The sequence below is a fragment of the Plecotus auritus genome (genome assembly GCF_963455305.1).
Source record: "Plecotus auritus genome assembly, chromosome: 1".
In the NCBI taxonomy this organism is placed as follows: domain Eukaryota; kingdom Metazoa; phylum Chordata; class Mammalia; order Chiroptera; family Vespertilionidae; genus Plecotus; species Plecotus auritus.
The window spans coordinates 225,801,079-225,815,851 of NC_137770.1; the positions used below are offsets into that span (position 1 = coordinate 225,801,079).

Sequence of the window (14,773 nt, forward strand, 5' to 3'; positions counted from 1 at the left end):
GATTTCACTGATGTGGCATATAAAACTGACAGCAACTAATGAACAAATAAGACAAAAACTCATAGACACAGGCTGCAGCATGGTGGTTATCAGAGAGAGTGGGTGGGTGGGCAGGGTGGTAAAGGGTGTAAAGGGGGTCAAATATATGGAGATGGAAGAAGATTTGACTTTGGCTGGTGGGCACACAATGCACTATACAAATGATGTATCATAGAACTGTACACTTGAAAACTATATAACTTCATTAACCCAATAAATTTAATTTTAAAAATACTTTAAAACCATTCCTTGAAGAATAAACAGAGTATGCAAAAGGTATGTTTAAGGGACCTCAGGACGGTCACTGTGACTGGACAGAGTGGAGTCAGGGAGAAGTAGGGAACAAGTTGACACTGTAGCTGAAGGGAGAGTCCCAAGTTATGTGGGTCAAAAGGTCAGCACAGGTCAAAGACTGTTCTGTTGAAGACTGATGGACTAGAAGAGTAATATTTTAATGGACAGATATAGAGGCACAATATATTTTGAGGAGATAGTTGAGTTTTAAAGTTTGAGGTGCTGACGGTACAGTTATATGATGACATATGGGAGTGAAGTTGACTGAAATGGATAAGGAAGGAAGGAGCAGATTTTGGAATACTCTGCATGAAATTGGTAGTTGAAATAGCAAGAAGGGAAGATAGAAAAAGGAAAATAACAAGAAGAAGATACTTTGTAAGGGAAGATACTCATTTCCCTCTTCTTTTTTCTGAGAAGTTGCCTACACATCTTTCTAAATCACAGTTCAAATAGCACATTCAGTTTTTAAAAAATGTTTTTATTGATTTTTAGAGAGAGAGGAAGGGAGAGGGATAAAGAGATAGAAACCTCGATGAGAGAGGAACTTCATCGATAGGCTGCCTCCTGCATGGCCCCTACTGGAGATTGTGCCTGCAACCTGGGCATATGCTCTGACCTAGAATCAGTCTCTTGGTTCATGGGTTGATGCTTAGCCACTGATCCACACCAGCCAGGCTCACATTCAGTTTTGGTAGGATTTTGATGGATCCATAAAGGGATGGGAGATTGGAACAGAGGCTCTGGAGAAGAAGAAACTGTCAAAGAACTAAGGAAATGCCACGGTAGTACAATATATCCTCTCCACTAGCAGAGGATAAAGCTCCCAGAGGACTGCCGTGTTGTTGACAGTGACGGTCCCTTGCCTGACTGTCCCTTGCTGTCTGCTAGGTACAGCAGTTTACCCCTGGGGGAATATGAACTTGGCTTTTGTTCTCTGCGTGGAATGGTTGAGTACATTATTCTCCTAGATTTTTCTTTCCAACACAGGGCCCATTAAACACTGTACCCTTCAAACAATAAAATATATATATATATATGTATCACTGAAAAAGAGAAAAAACAAACAAACAAACAAAAAACACTGTACCCTTAGTAAACAGCGGACTTTATGTGGCAGTCATTATGCCAAATGGTTTAGGATGGTCCAGGTAAATGAAGACAGAGTTACCAAGAGCCTTAAGAATGATGCTCTTGAGCAAAATTAGGATCTGTATGTATATATCGATTGCAAACAGCCACATCCATATTTTTTCTTTTTTCTTTTGTCATTGGAGAATAAGAAGTGAAGTGATGCAGTTATGAGATTAAGATCATCATCATCAGAGCATTGAGGAATATGAGTAATTGATATAATCCAACAGTCTTGTTTCTTAGATATATTATTGTTGTTCATAATAAGTAAGAGCAGTCATTTTGAAATGGTTCAGTTACAGTACCTGTTATGGCCAGCAGATGCCTGCAAACACCATAAAATCATTTTGACCAGATTGTTTTAAAGACCAAACCACTGTTCTTTGGAGCTATATATATATTGCTGGTCTAGTATGATTGTTTGTATCTCATTCTTTGACTTTTAATTCCAGATGTAGAGATTGCTGAAGACATTTTACTTGAAAGGAACATTTTATATTTTCTTTTCTGGGAGTATTAAGTGTATATAAGGAGATCTACTATTTGTATGTCATTTAAACAATGTAGATGAAACGGTGAAAGAGAAGCACTTGTAAATGTTGTGCCATTCTCCCCCCCCCCCCCAATTAAGATCAAAAGAATTTTAATGTCTTCTTTTGTGTATCTTTTTCTCTAACCAATATAGGAGAAGTATTCAAAAGGAATAATTCCCCTTTCTGCTGTATCTACAGTACGAGTTCAAGGAGACAACAAATTTGAGGTTGTTACAACACAAAGAACTTTTGTTTTTAGAGTAGAAAAAGAAGGTAAGATTATTTCTTTGTCCCTATGAAAAGACTCGCAGATATTCAAGAAATCTTTAAATATGTTGCTTTTAAATAATTTACATTTTATGTTAATTTTTTGAATGCCATAAGCAAGTTGACAAGTATTTATTCACTGTTCTTGCATGCAGCTAACACTTAGTGAGGATCTACTAAGGGTCAAGGACTCTTCTAAATTCTGAGTATACAGCAATGAAAAAAAGTAGACAAACATCTCTGCTCTTATGGGTAGTAATGCAAAATAATTATTTAATATGCAAAAATTCGTTTTTCTTACCATCCCAAGGTTGGTTTTACAGCAGGCTTTAACTGAACGCACAGGCACAGTAGTCGTTCTAACATACATTTTGCAGCATCTTTTCTTTTTCTTGAATATTTTCACCTGCATCAGCTGCTACAGGTCACTTGATGGTGAAAATTGATGTAAAGGTGGTTTGGGGATATAATCTAAACCTTTAAACCTTCTCTGACTTTTTGGGTGGAAGAGAAGGAGCTAGAGCCAGGGGAATTAAGATTTTCTGTTGTGTATTTTGATTGACTGCCAATAGCATCATTACTTTAAACACCACTACTTTTAAATATAGATAAGGTTCTATTCATTAATTAAATAGGATTTTAACTTATTTTAAAGCTCATTTTTAGGATAGATTATAACTCAACTAGATTTTTAAAAGTACTTTTACTTGTTGGTACTTAGTTATTTGAATAATGGTGATATGGAAAACTTACTCATTTTCACAATAGTTTTGTGATATATGTAGTTATTGCAATTATTATTCCATTTTACACATATGAGCATTCATTTTTTATAAACTACAACAATATTAACTGTTACAGAGCAATGTTTATTTATTTTTAAACTGCTAGATTCCTAGAACATGCGCTTGGGCATGGCGCATAGAAAACATTCCATAAATATTATTTCTAGAAAGCTTCCTATATTGCTTGGGATAGTCAGTAAATGAGTAAGTCCCAGCCGCTGTTTTTACTGGAGCAGCTTTTGTCCACCAGTGACTCACTCACCACTTGAGAGAGCAACTTAGTGGTTTCTAATGGTATAACAAAAACAAACAAACAAACAAACAAAAATACCCAAACAAAACAAAATACCAAACAAACATAAAAAAGAGTAAGAAATACCAAAGTACATCGCTTCTGGTGCGTCTAAATAATTTATTGTGAAACATACCGACGCATATATTGTACCCATGCAATGTGAAAGTGTTTCTTACTTGCTATTAGACAAATGTTGAGCGCTTTAGCCGGGGTTGACACAACATGTCCAGGTGCCTAAGTGTGGCTCACAGCTTGTTTCCGTGCACACAGCCTTGTTAGATCCCAGCCACCGTCATTCACTGACATCTCATCTTGCAGCTGTCTGTGCCTCAGTGGCAGTGTTGAGCTGTTGCAGCACAGCCTGTATGGCCAGGAGAGCCTGAGATATTTACGGTCGGCCTCTTTATGGAAAGAAAGCTCACCAACCCCTGTCCTGTCCTAGAACACTTTATATAGACCTGCTGCTTATGTGAGAAGCCACTTTTTGTGATTCATTGCCTAAAATTCAGAAAGTTATCCACAGTTGTGATACTCGATATGGAACTTGTCTCTGAAATCATGGTTTTCTCTTAGGTTATTTCTTCAAACACCTGGCGTCGCTGCTCTTGGCTGGCTCTCAGGGTGATCTTTCCTTCTGCTTTGGTTTCCAGGGCCCCGAAGGTGACTGCCTGTGTCTTTGAAGTGCTTATCACCTTCCCCTTGGCCTGTCAGAGTGAATTCCACATTTGCCACGTGGCCTGCATTTTAAGATAGACATGCCAAGTAAAGTTTCCACATTGGTTAGCCATAGTTACTTGCTGCAGTTAAAAGTTAAACAGGCACATTTTCTTTAAGTGGAATTTGTCAACCCACACATTTAAAAGTTACGTGTTTATAGTTGACCCTTGAATCATCTGTGATACATAGTTCATCTTTGTGATAGGAACTTAGTATAACAATTTCATTAACTTTGATATAAATTATTTGTTAAATAAGTTTAGGTCTTTAATTTTTGAAAGCGTGAAAATACTGCTTTAGTGAAAATGGAGACTCTATTCACATAGAATTACTGAAGGTAATTTTCAAGTTATTTTCATTGAAAGTCATTTTTACAGAGGAACAAGTCACGTTTTTAAAGGTGAGTGGATGTAGCCGGTCACAGTGGCTCAGTGGTTGAGCATCGACCTATGAACCAGGAGGTCATGGTTCGATTCCTGATCAGGGCATATGCCTGGGTTGCGGGCCCCAGTGGGAAGGTGTGGGAGGCAGCTGATCAACGATTTTCTCTCATCATTGATGTTTCTATCTCTCTCTCCCTCTCCATTCCTCTCTGAAATCAATAAAAATATATTAAAAAAATAAAATAAAGATAAGTGGATATAGCGATGTGTGTGGTGTGTGTGTGTGTGTGTGTGTGTGTACGTACGTGTACATGTACATATACATAAATGCTATCTGAGTGTCCATATCTTTAGTATGGAACCTTCAACAAGATACTAAATATGTTTCATTAAGTGTTGTTTTCCTTCCATGTATACAAATGATTACTTTTTATTTTGTGGGAACTGAGAAATCAATCAAATGAAATATGGTTTAGGAAAGATTTGACTTAATGAATTTTAAGCCAAATTAAACTTTGCTTCCATCTATTCATCATTCAAGACCAACATTTGGAACAAAAAGAGGAAATGGTTTCCTCTCCTAACAGAGATGAATTCTGCATTTCGGGCAGGAAGGTTCTGAGTGACCTACGTACAGCAGCTCCCCGTCTCCCCTGAAACCAGTGTCACTCCTTCCAAAGTGCTGCGTAGCCTCCTGCTAATACCAGGTTACAATTTGGCCTCTTTTCCCCACACATTTTCAAAGGCTCAATTCCCCCCGGTTGCCTAGTGCAATACTGTCATTCTCTTAGTTGAAATAATAACATTTTAAAAGTGCTCTTCCTCATACGGAAAATGTAGTCTGATTCTTTTTGTCCTCAAGCAGAGCCATGGGCACTGGTCATAGAAGCTAATGATCTCTTCATTTAGTCTGTATCCTCTCGGCATCTGTGGACACATGCAGATGTGTTACTGCACACACTCAAAACGCAGGTGATGTTTGAGTGCACAGTTCTCAGCGTTAAAGCGGGGCTTGAGAATTCCACGGGGTCCTTCCCCTTCCCAGGCCACTTGCAGCACCGGCTCTCAGCGGGAGGTCCCGTGTTCCTATCCATCTTCGCCCGTTCTGGACTCCTGGGGGACAGGAAGTGTCATTCTCCCAGCCATGTTTAGTCTGGAAATCTAGACTATGCCACACAGCCCTCCAGTGGCCACTGCAATACCGCAAGGCTTCCCTCTCCCCCCCTTCTTTTCTTTTTAAAGAACACGGGCTAAAAAACATAAATTCCCCTTGTTTTGGGCAAGCAGACTTACCTGTTTTGAAATCGCCAGTGTTTCAGAAGCAAGGCATGGAACATTTTCTCCCTGGAGGGAGAGCCGGGTGATAAACAGTTCTCTGTTGCATCCTTTGATAGGTTTTTCATGATATAGTTGGCCACACACTGTGAGTCATTTTCCTATCTTTTTCTCTCTCCTATATCACATCCAGTCCATCAGCAAATCTTATCAGTTTGAGTTTGGAAATATGTCTGTATTCAGGCCAATACTCAACAGCTCCGCCACTTCCACTCTGCTAGTAGTACAAGCCACCACGTGTGTCTGGATCATTATATGAACCGCCCTTGATTGACGACAGTCATATTCTCACTACAGCTGTCAGAGCAGTCACTTAACAAGAAAGTCCGATCGTGGCAGTCCACTCCAGGTGGTCTGTGTCTTTCCATCTCACTGAGAGTAAAGCCCTTAGGATGCCCAGAAGCCCCATGTGGGTGGTCCTGGTCCCTCTGTCCTTACCTCCTGTGCTCTCCTTAACCGGCCAAACCTGCTGTTGCTTTGGGGTCTTAACACTTGCTGCTTTTTTGTGTGTTTTTTTGTTTTTTATTCCAGAATGCTCCTCCTGCAGCCTTCCTCCTGACACGATCTATTACTCCCACTTCCTTTCGGCTTTTGCTCCACCATCACCTTCCTAGGCCTTTTCTATTAGTCTATACAAAATTGCACTTCCCTGTATCCCTCATCTTATTCTTTATTTTATCCTGTTGCACTCCTCACTGTGTAACAGACTTCTCTATATTTTATTGCCTTCCTTTTTGCACAGAGTGTGGTGAACTCCAGCAGAGTGAGGCCATGATCTGTCTTGTTCCGTCTTCCATTCCCGGCGTTCAGAATAGGTCTTGGACTGTAGTGGGCACTCAATAAATATTTGTGTGAATGATTGGTTATTGATTTCAAGAACAAGCCCGGTGTGCAATACTTCCTTCCCTAAAATTGATCATGGGTTACTTGGAGGGATTTAAAAAAACAGTGTTATCATATCAGATTATATCAAAAGTAAGGGTTCATTTAAACTTGGTTAGATTCTATTATTAATCTGTCACACATCCCTTGCATAGTAATACCTAGTGTAATATATCCTTTGTTGCTAATATTTATGCCTACTACTAAATCCAGTAGTCTGAAGAATATTAAGTCTCTGCTGTTGAATTTTTTTAAAATTTCCTTTTTTGAGTAGTATACCACAGTTGGCATTCCTGAACACCTCAAGTACTAATTTGAGGTTTGAGGGAATTCCTGTTATCTTATACTTACATTCTAGCATAATTTCAAGAAAGTGGCAATTTGTTTCCTCTACTCTACCCCCCACCCCTTTTTTTTCTTTCTCCCATCTGAAATATTCTACTTTGAGCAGGGTCATATCTAGGTATGATATTCTCAGAAGGAATGGTGCATAGACACTCAATATCTGTTATTGGAAAGAATAAAAGTACCTTGGTGTGAAGAGCCGGCAAAAGCTTGGATAACATCTAGCTTTGCCCAAGACACTTTGCCCCAAAGAAAAAAAAAATCATTATTTGTTTTGGAATATTGTGACTTACCAAGCATATTTACCATGTCTAAGGAAGCACACATCATACAGCCACATACCAAGTGAAATTTGTAATCCATTTTGTTGTGTTTGAATTATCTGCATCATTGTTTATCTCTATTGGCGTAGGTTATTAGAATAAACTGAATATCACTATTAATTCCTAGTCTTCTTCCTGGCTGTATCCTTCCTATTAGTAGATGAGGCCTTTAGGAGCGAGGTGATTCTTATAGGCTGTAAGGGAACTATTTGTTGAGATGCAGCCATAATTTGCTTAAGTCCAACAGGTGCAATTGCCTGTTTCAAATTATTTCCAGACACTGAGACCTATGCTAATAGTAATCCAGAAGCCACAACATAAAATTATAACCAACATTTCAAACTCAGTGACTTAGGTGGATGAACACAACCAAAACTTATATTCTATTTACTTAGCAGGGATATCATGTGTGAAACTAATGATCATGAGTAATAACCAAGTTAAATGGAAGGTCTGTTGTCATAACTGAAAATATAATAAATTATTACTATAGAATCAAATACAAATGTAGAATAGACACCTGTCAAACATATTCAAATGTAGAATAGCTGCTGCCTGTTGACATTGACCTAGTTACTGGAAGGTTTCACATCTTTCAGTTTATAATGATGCTGGGGAAATTCAGTAAATATTTTGTCCTGATATATAGGAACAAGCACTGTTACCTGGGGATTATGTAACACTTACAATACACATTGTTGAGTGAGTGTTTAATAAATATTTTGGTTTTGGCAATTAAAGACACAACTGTTCAGTAGTCTTGAAGATGGGCAAGAAGGAAGATAATTTTAAAATTAAAACATATTATGAAATAACTGTTTTTAGTGGTTTCCAAGGTGAGCAAATACAAAGATAATTTAGAATTAAGGGTTCTATTATGAAATAACTTTGGGCTCATGTTTTAATGTGAGCAAGTCTAATATGGAAACTATGTAATAATTCAATTTACAATGGAGTTATTCTGGCAAAACCTGTCTTAGAAGTCTCTGAGACATTGCCCAGTTTCCCAAGCTTTGGTACAGAGTATCTTTCTCCTTCAAAAATTTTTCTTCTGGGAATTTTGTTTTGCCTTGATATTCATCTCTCACTCTCTCCTTTTTTTTTTTTTTTTTGCTAACCAATTTTCCAGTCTCATAGATACAGTTGTAATTGAAGGTTTGTCCATTTCTTCTTCTTTTACATTAAACATTTATCCACATTCCTGGGTCTGTCTGCTCTGGTATAAATTGCATTCATTTGCATGTTGCTCTCAGTCTTTCTAGAAGCTCATGGACACTGAGAACCTGAGGAAGTCTGTTAATAAAATGGAATTTTCAATTCATGACACCAAGGCACCTGTTATTCCGAGTAACTTAATTTTTGTGGACACCTGTCAAACATATTCAAAGCCTCAGCTACTTTTTACTCCTTTTAATGTGTTATTTTGTTTCCAGTTTCATTGTACTTTTAAATCTCTCTTGCCTTATTCCTGAATCTCCAAGCTTCCTTTTGGTCTACCTGTCATCATCCTAATCATGCCCCTTCCTTGTTAAGAATCCTGAATTTCCTTTGCCTCTGTAATAAAGACAAGATTTCTTGCATAGACACTGGAGAGAATCTATAGCCCTTTTTCCCATTATTTCCTTGTGTGTTTAAAAATTATAAATATGTTCATCTATAAGTTGGTCCTTGAATAGATGTTGGTTTGTTTTGCCTTTTTTCTTGTGTTTTCCTCTGTTTAGAGTTATAATAATCTGCTCTTCTGTCTCCTATCCCAAACCTGTTTTGTCTTTTCAATTGCTCTTCATTCTCAAGACCTATCACAAACCCCCCTTCTTTCATAGTGCCAGCAACAATGGTCTGACAGTGAAAACATTTGATTCTCTTTATTTTAACCCTAACTTGCTGTATGACCTTCAGTAAATCACTTACCTTCATTAAATTGACATTTATTATTTGATACTATTCGATTGACATTTATAGTAACTAGAGGCCCGGTGCACGAAATTCCTGCACAGGCCGGCGATCAGGGCCCATTGGGGCCTTCCTTCAGGCTGCCAGCCAGGTCCTTCCTTCGTTCTGTGCTGCCCCCTGGTGGTCAGCGCACGTCATAGTGAGCGATCGAACTCCCAGTCTTCCGGTTGAACTGCTGAGGGGATACTTTGCATATTAGCCTTTTATATATGTAGATTTTGTGTTTCATTATGTGTTTATATCTAACTTGCCTTATAGCTTTGTTTGCTCTTTGGGGAGTAGATCAAATTCTTGTGCCTGTAACAGTGTGTTGCACATAGATGAAGGTCACTTAGCTTTTGTGGAAAAAGTGAGAAACCCAAATTTCAATTTACCAAATGTGGTGAGATGGAATGGGTGAGAGAATATCAGGCAACATACCCTTTAGGTATACATTCTCAGTGACAGAAAATAAAAATTTTCTGGGCATTTGAGTAACTTCATTGCGCAGACCAGTGGTTGGCAAACTGTGGCTCGCGAGCCACATGCGGTTTGCTGCTCTGTTGACTAATGAGTTTGCCGACCACTGGCCCAGACAATATGTTAACTCTTTGGTCACATTATGACTTTCTTCTATTAAAAGAAGAAAAATCAATCTCACAAATAATCTAAAAGAGTGCTTCTTAAACATGAACATGTCACCTGGGGACCTTGTTTGAAGGAAGATTATTTTTTTTACAAATATATTTTTATTGATTTCAGAGAGGGAGGGAGAGGGAGAGAGAGATAGAAGCATCAATGGTGAGAGAGAATCATTGATTGGCTGCCTCCTGCCTGCTCCCACACTGGGGATTGAGCCCGCAACCTGGGCATGTGCCCTGACTGGGAATTGAACCGTGACCTCCTGGTTCATAGGTTGACGCTCAACCACTGAACCACACCGGCTGGGCTGAAAGGAAGATTCTTATTCATCATGTCTGGGGGCGGATCTGAGAGTGTGCATTTCTGATCAACTCCAAGGGGGAGCCAGTGTCACTTGTACAGGACAACTGAGTTGTGTTTTTTATTTGCTTTTCCTTACAGAATTGAGTATTGGCCCAGCATGCACAGTGTACTGGTGGGAAAGAATCTTGGCATTATCTGTTGTAGAGAGAGTAGGTTCCTGGTCCCTGTTCCTGTGTGTGTATAATGTATGTAAGTACGGATACATGTATTTTGTTCCCCTCTTTATTTTCAGAGGAGAGAAATGACTGGGTCAGCATACTACTAAATGCACTGAAATCGCAGTCCCCCTCCTCGCAGTCTCAAGCAGTTGCTGCACCTGAGAAATGCGGATATCTTGAATTGAGAGGGTATAAAGCCAAAATTTTTACTGTGTTAAGTGGAAACAGCGTGTGGCTCTGCAAAAACGAACAGGTAAGCTGTGTTACAGCAATTGCGGATCGCAGTCCCTGCTTACATTAGCAGCTGTGCTCTGTTGGCTGGTTAGTGTTTTTACTTACAGTCCTGCTTGTGCCTTGAGTATTCCACTAAATGTAACAAAGCTGTTTTGTTGAATTTTCTCAGTTCATTCAGCAGCAAAAAATGTCATCTATATTAGAGTTGAGACTAGACTTCACCTTTCTAAGGGACTGAGGAATAGAATCTTTGAAAATAAAGTTTAAAAAGTATTCCTTAGTGGAAGTAACGTTATAAAACTACATGAGAAAGTAATTAAGAACAAATTACACATTACAACTGTTGATGAAATAGGCACCTGTTGTGTTTCTTTTGTTTTTGTGACAAAATTATAAAGCACATATTTTCTTGAGTTTACAGAAAATATGTGCTTTATAATTTTGGCTTTTGTTTTGAGCTTTTGTTTTGAGCAGATAAGTTGCTAGCAGAGGAAATAATTTACTAGAAACAAGTGATTGATATACACGCATTCACACATATGCACATAAATACATATCACATATATGTAAATAAAATAGGCTTAACTTGTTATTGAATTTGGTTAATATGGAAGGACTCAATAGAAAATGTCAGTGTTATGAGAGACTGATGTTAAAATAAAGTTTTAATAAATTTCATTAACTTCATTTGATTCTGTAGACCAGTAGTCGGCAATCTCATTCGTCAACAGAGCGGCAAACCACGGCTCGCGAGCCGCAGTTTGCCGACCACTGCTGTAGACTTCTCTTTCTCTAACATATCTTGGTTTTAATATGTATAAGAAAATTCCTTATCCCTTTTTGGGAATTAATTCTTCCTTAATCTTTCAGCTTAGAATATATTAAATGCTTAGTAATTATTTGTGGAATTAAAGGTGTGTTTTGGATAGCTGATCTAAAATGAACTCATTGTATGATACAGTATAATGGGTTATGATATTGTGAACTATGAATGCTGACTGTTTTCATAACAAAAATAGTGAAATAAGCTCAAAACAAATAGTTTCAAAAAACATTAACCCTAGATCTTTATCCAAGGCATCCTCTGGAACTTCAGTGCGAACTTAATCATTACATTTTTTGGGATAAGATTTCTTAGCCAATTAACTGTGGACAGCATTGATTGAACACTCTTGGCATATTAATAACTTGGATAGTTAGCCTATTTCTCAAGAATAGTGATGTGCAGCTTAATAACGTGTATGAACTCAATATGAACATTTTCCGTTTGTGAAGTTAGATGATTAAAACTTTTCTTATTGGAATGGTGGTTAAAAATGCATAATTTGCATATATCAGTATGGTAGTTCCTTTGTTAAATGAATTCCACAAAATAATTGAGGTATTCATCTTTAGTTGCATAGACCTGATGGGCTTCAAATTATTAGTTTAATTGCTTACATTCGTTAGACTGAGTTTGTTATTCTCTAGAAGTAAAGTATAATGCTTTTAAGGTTTTACTAATATTTTCTGATTAGCAAGAAATATTTGAAATTTTTGCTTTAACATTAGTATTTGAGTATAAAAAAGGATAATAATGACTACCATTTGTTGAGTACCAGCTACTGTGCTAATTAATTTATACACATTCCCTTTAATCTTACCCACAAATATGGGAGGAAGATATTCTTATTCATGTTTTATAGCTGAGGAAAATGAGGATTAAGTAACTTGTTGAGTATTTCAGTTCATTATGCAGAGTTTAATTTAAAACCAGAACTTTGTAACTCTAAGTCTAGCTTCTTAGCCGCTTTAGCAAACTATCTTTTTAAACTGTATGTTGAAAAGAAAATTTGTGGCCTGTGACCTTTTAGAAATAGACGGAGATTCTTTCCTTGAATAATTTAGTTGCCTGGAAGGTTCACAGTGTGCATTCAATAAGCATTATACCATGCCAGGCACTCGAAAAATGATGCGCTGGCTGGAGGACACAAGTCTTCCAGGAGGAAAAGTCAGAGAAGACCAGTGTCCGTGATAGATGGTGAGCTCAGGGCTCTGTCAGGCTTGTGTAGGAGTTACAGGGAGGTGCAGAAAAGGGCATCTAATAAAGTCTGAGAATTAGAACACTTCCATGTACACAAATAATGAGTATATTCTCCATAAAATTAAAGCATAAATACTGGACCCCTCCTCATCTTTTCAGAAATAAACCTCTTTTTAAAAAAGTATGTTTTTTATTGATTTTAGAGAGAGAAGAAGGGAGAGGGAGAAAGAGAGACAAACATCAATGAGAGAGAAACATTGATTGGCTGCCTCCTGCAGGGATTGAGCCCACAACCTGGGCATGTGCCCTGACCCCGGAATCGAACTGCTGACTTCTTGGTGCATGGGGCGATGCTCAACCAACTGAGCTACACTGGCAGGACAATAAACCTATTTTTGATGGATGTATATTTCAAGACCTTTTTAATGCATTAACATATGTGTATGCTACACACACACACACACTCACATAGACACACACGCTTGCAAAGTGCGTATTATTGTTTGTATGTGTGCTCTTAAAAACTTATATCAGATTCATCATGTTGTATGGAGCCAGGTCTTAAGGGACTTAGTCTAAAGAACTAGTTGGCTAAAGACTGGATGAATAAATCAAGGATGGCCCTTTATGTTTAGGCCCTGACATACTCTTCCAATTGTATTTATTTTTACATCCCAGGGCAGTGGTCGGTAAACTGCGGCTCGCGAGCCACATGCGGCTCTTTGGCCCCTCGAGTGTGGCTCTTCCACAAAATACCACGGCCTGGGCGAGTCTATTTTGAAGAAGTGGCGTTAGAAGAAGTTTAAGTTTAAAAAATTTGGCTCTCAAAAGAAATTTCAATCGTTGTACTGCTGATATTTGGCTCTGTTGACTAATGAGTTTGCTGACCACGGCCCCAGAGGAAAGTTGCCCATTGGTTTGCTCACATGGTTTAGCAAATTGTGCGAAGAATTTGGGTGACATGCTAAATAAGGAGTCTTTCTTCTGAATGGGCAGGGCTTTAAGCTAGTGTTTTAGGAAAAGTACTAAAAGATAATAAAATATTTTGATGTAACTTCTAAAAGTTTTATACACACACGACACAAAGTAATCTTGTGGTTTTTTAAAAAAAGATGATGGAAAAATCTCATCAGAAAAAGGGGTGTTTGATTTGAACCTCTGTATCTTAATTTATATTGGCTCTCATTTAGTTCCATGTATCAAAGCTTAATTATTTTCATTTAAAAAATTTAAGACTGAATTTATTGCTCACATATCTTATAATTGGACTAGAATAAAAAAAAATAAAGAACATCGACTTAACACCACCCTAACATGAACAGTTTTCACTCTCCTTTTCTCTGTTTGTACATAGTCTTACTAATTCACTTGGAGGTGACTAGCGTAAACAGAGGATAGAGGTGGAAGGTAGCTCTTGCAGCATCTGTGGAAGGGCTATTATAAAAGAAGCTTGGGAGCGCATTTAGAACAAAGACGACTGGACTGCACAGGGCCAGATCGGGGTTTTCATTCTTGATCTGCTGTTAACTTGGTGCAGGTAATTAAGTTAATCTCCTTAGATTTAAATGGCATCATGTGAAGAAGAGAGAGAGAGATTACTGTTTCCAAGGCCATTATTAAAATTCAGCTATCTGAACTCATTAGACACATTGACTTAGGATTTCTGGAGATGGTGTGTTGGAATCTGTATTTGTAGAAAGTATCCTAGGCGAGTCAGTGACAGGTGATCCAAGACCACACCCAGTAAAACACTGCTCTAAGCTCTCTCTTCTGCAGAACTAGAAGCATCCATAGTAAGTGAACAAGATATTTCTGGAGTTGGAAAATGTGTAAAAACAGCCTTCCAGAACTTTGAGTGGTTCTTTAGTTCATCATTCATTAACTTGAGGTTGCTAAACTTCTTTTTGTGATTGTTGCATTTGTAAGCATATCATTTTCTTGATTGGACATTTTGAAATGTGCAACATTTAAGTGGAAGGTTGCTAGAATCATTGTTAGTGGTAATATTTTTTTAAGTTTGAAGAACTGTTGCTAATAAGTTATATATGGTTCTAAACTATAGCTACTGGGTTTTTTTTGTGTTCTATTT

At 37.9% G+C, this 14,773-nt stretch overlaps 1 protein-coding gene across 6 annotated transcripts in view; it reads left to right on the plus strand.

Moving 5' to 3' along the window:
• The window catches only part of ARAP2 (ArfGAP with RhoGAP domain, ankyrin repeat and PH domain 2), a 173,699-nt gene that overhangs the window by 57,017 nt on the left and 101,909 nt on the right, over positions 1–14,773 (plus strand). For 4 of the 6 annotated variants that reach the window (XM_080650295.1, XM_080650300.1, XM_080650297.1 and 1 more), the window contains exons 8-10: positions 2,153–2,273; positions 3,921–4,007; positions 10,502–10,680. In XM_080650295.1, the coding sequence (XP_080506421.1) occupies positions 2,153–2,273; positions 3,921–4,007; positions 10,502–10,680 (387 nt within the window). The remainder of the gene's footprint in view (positions 1–2,152; positions 2,274–3,920; positions 4,008–10,501; positions 10,681–14,773) is intronic. The other 2 variants (XM_080650298.1, XM_080650299.1) reach the window with 1 other exon arrangement.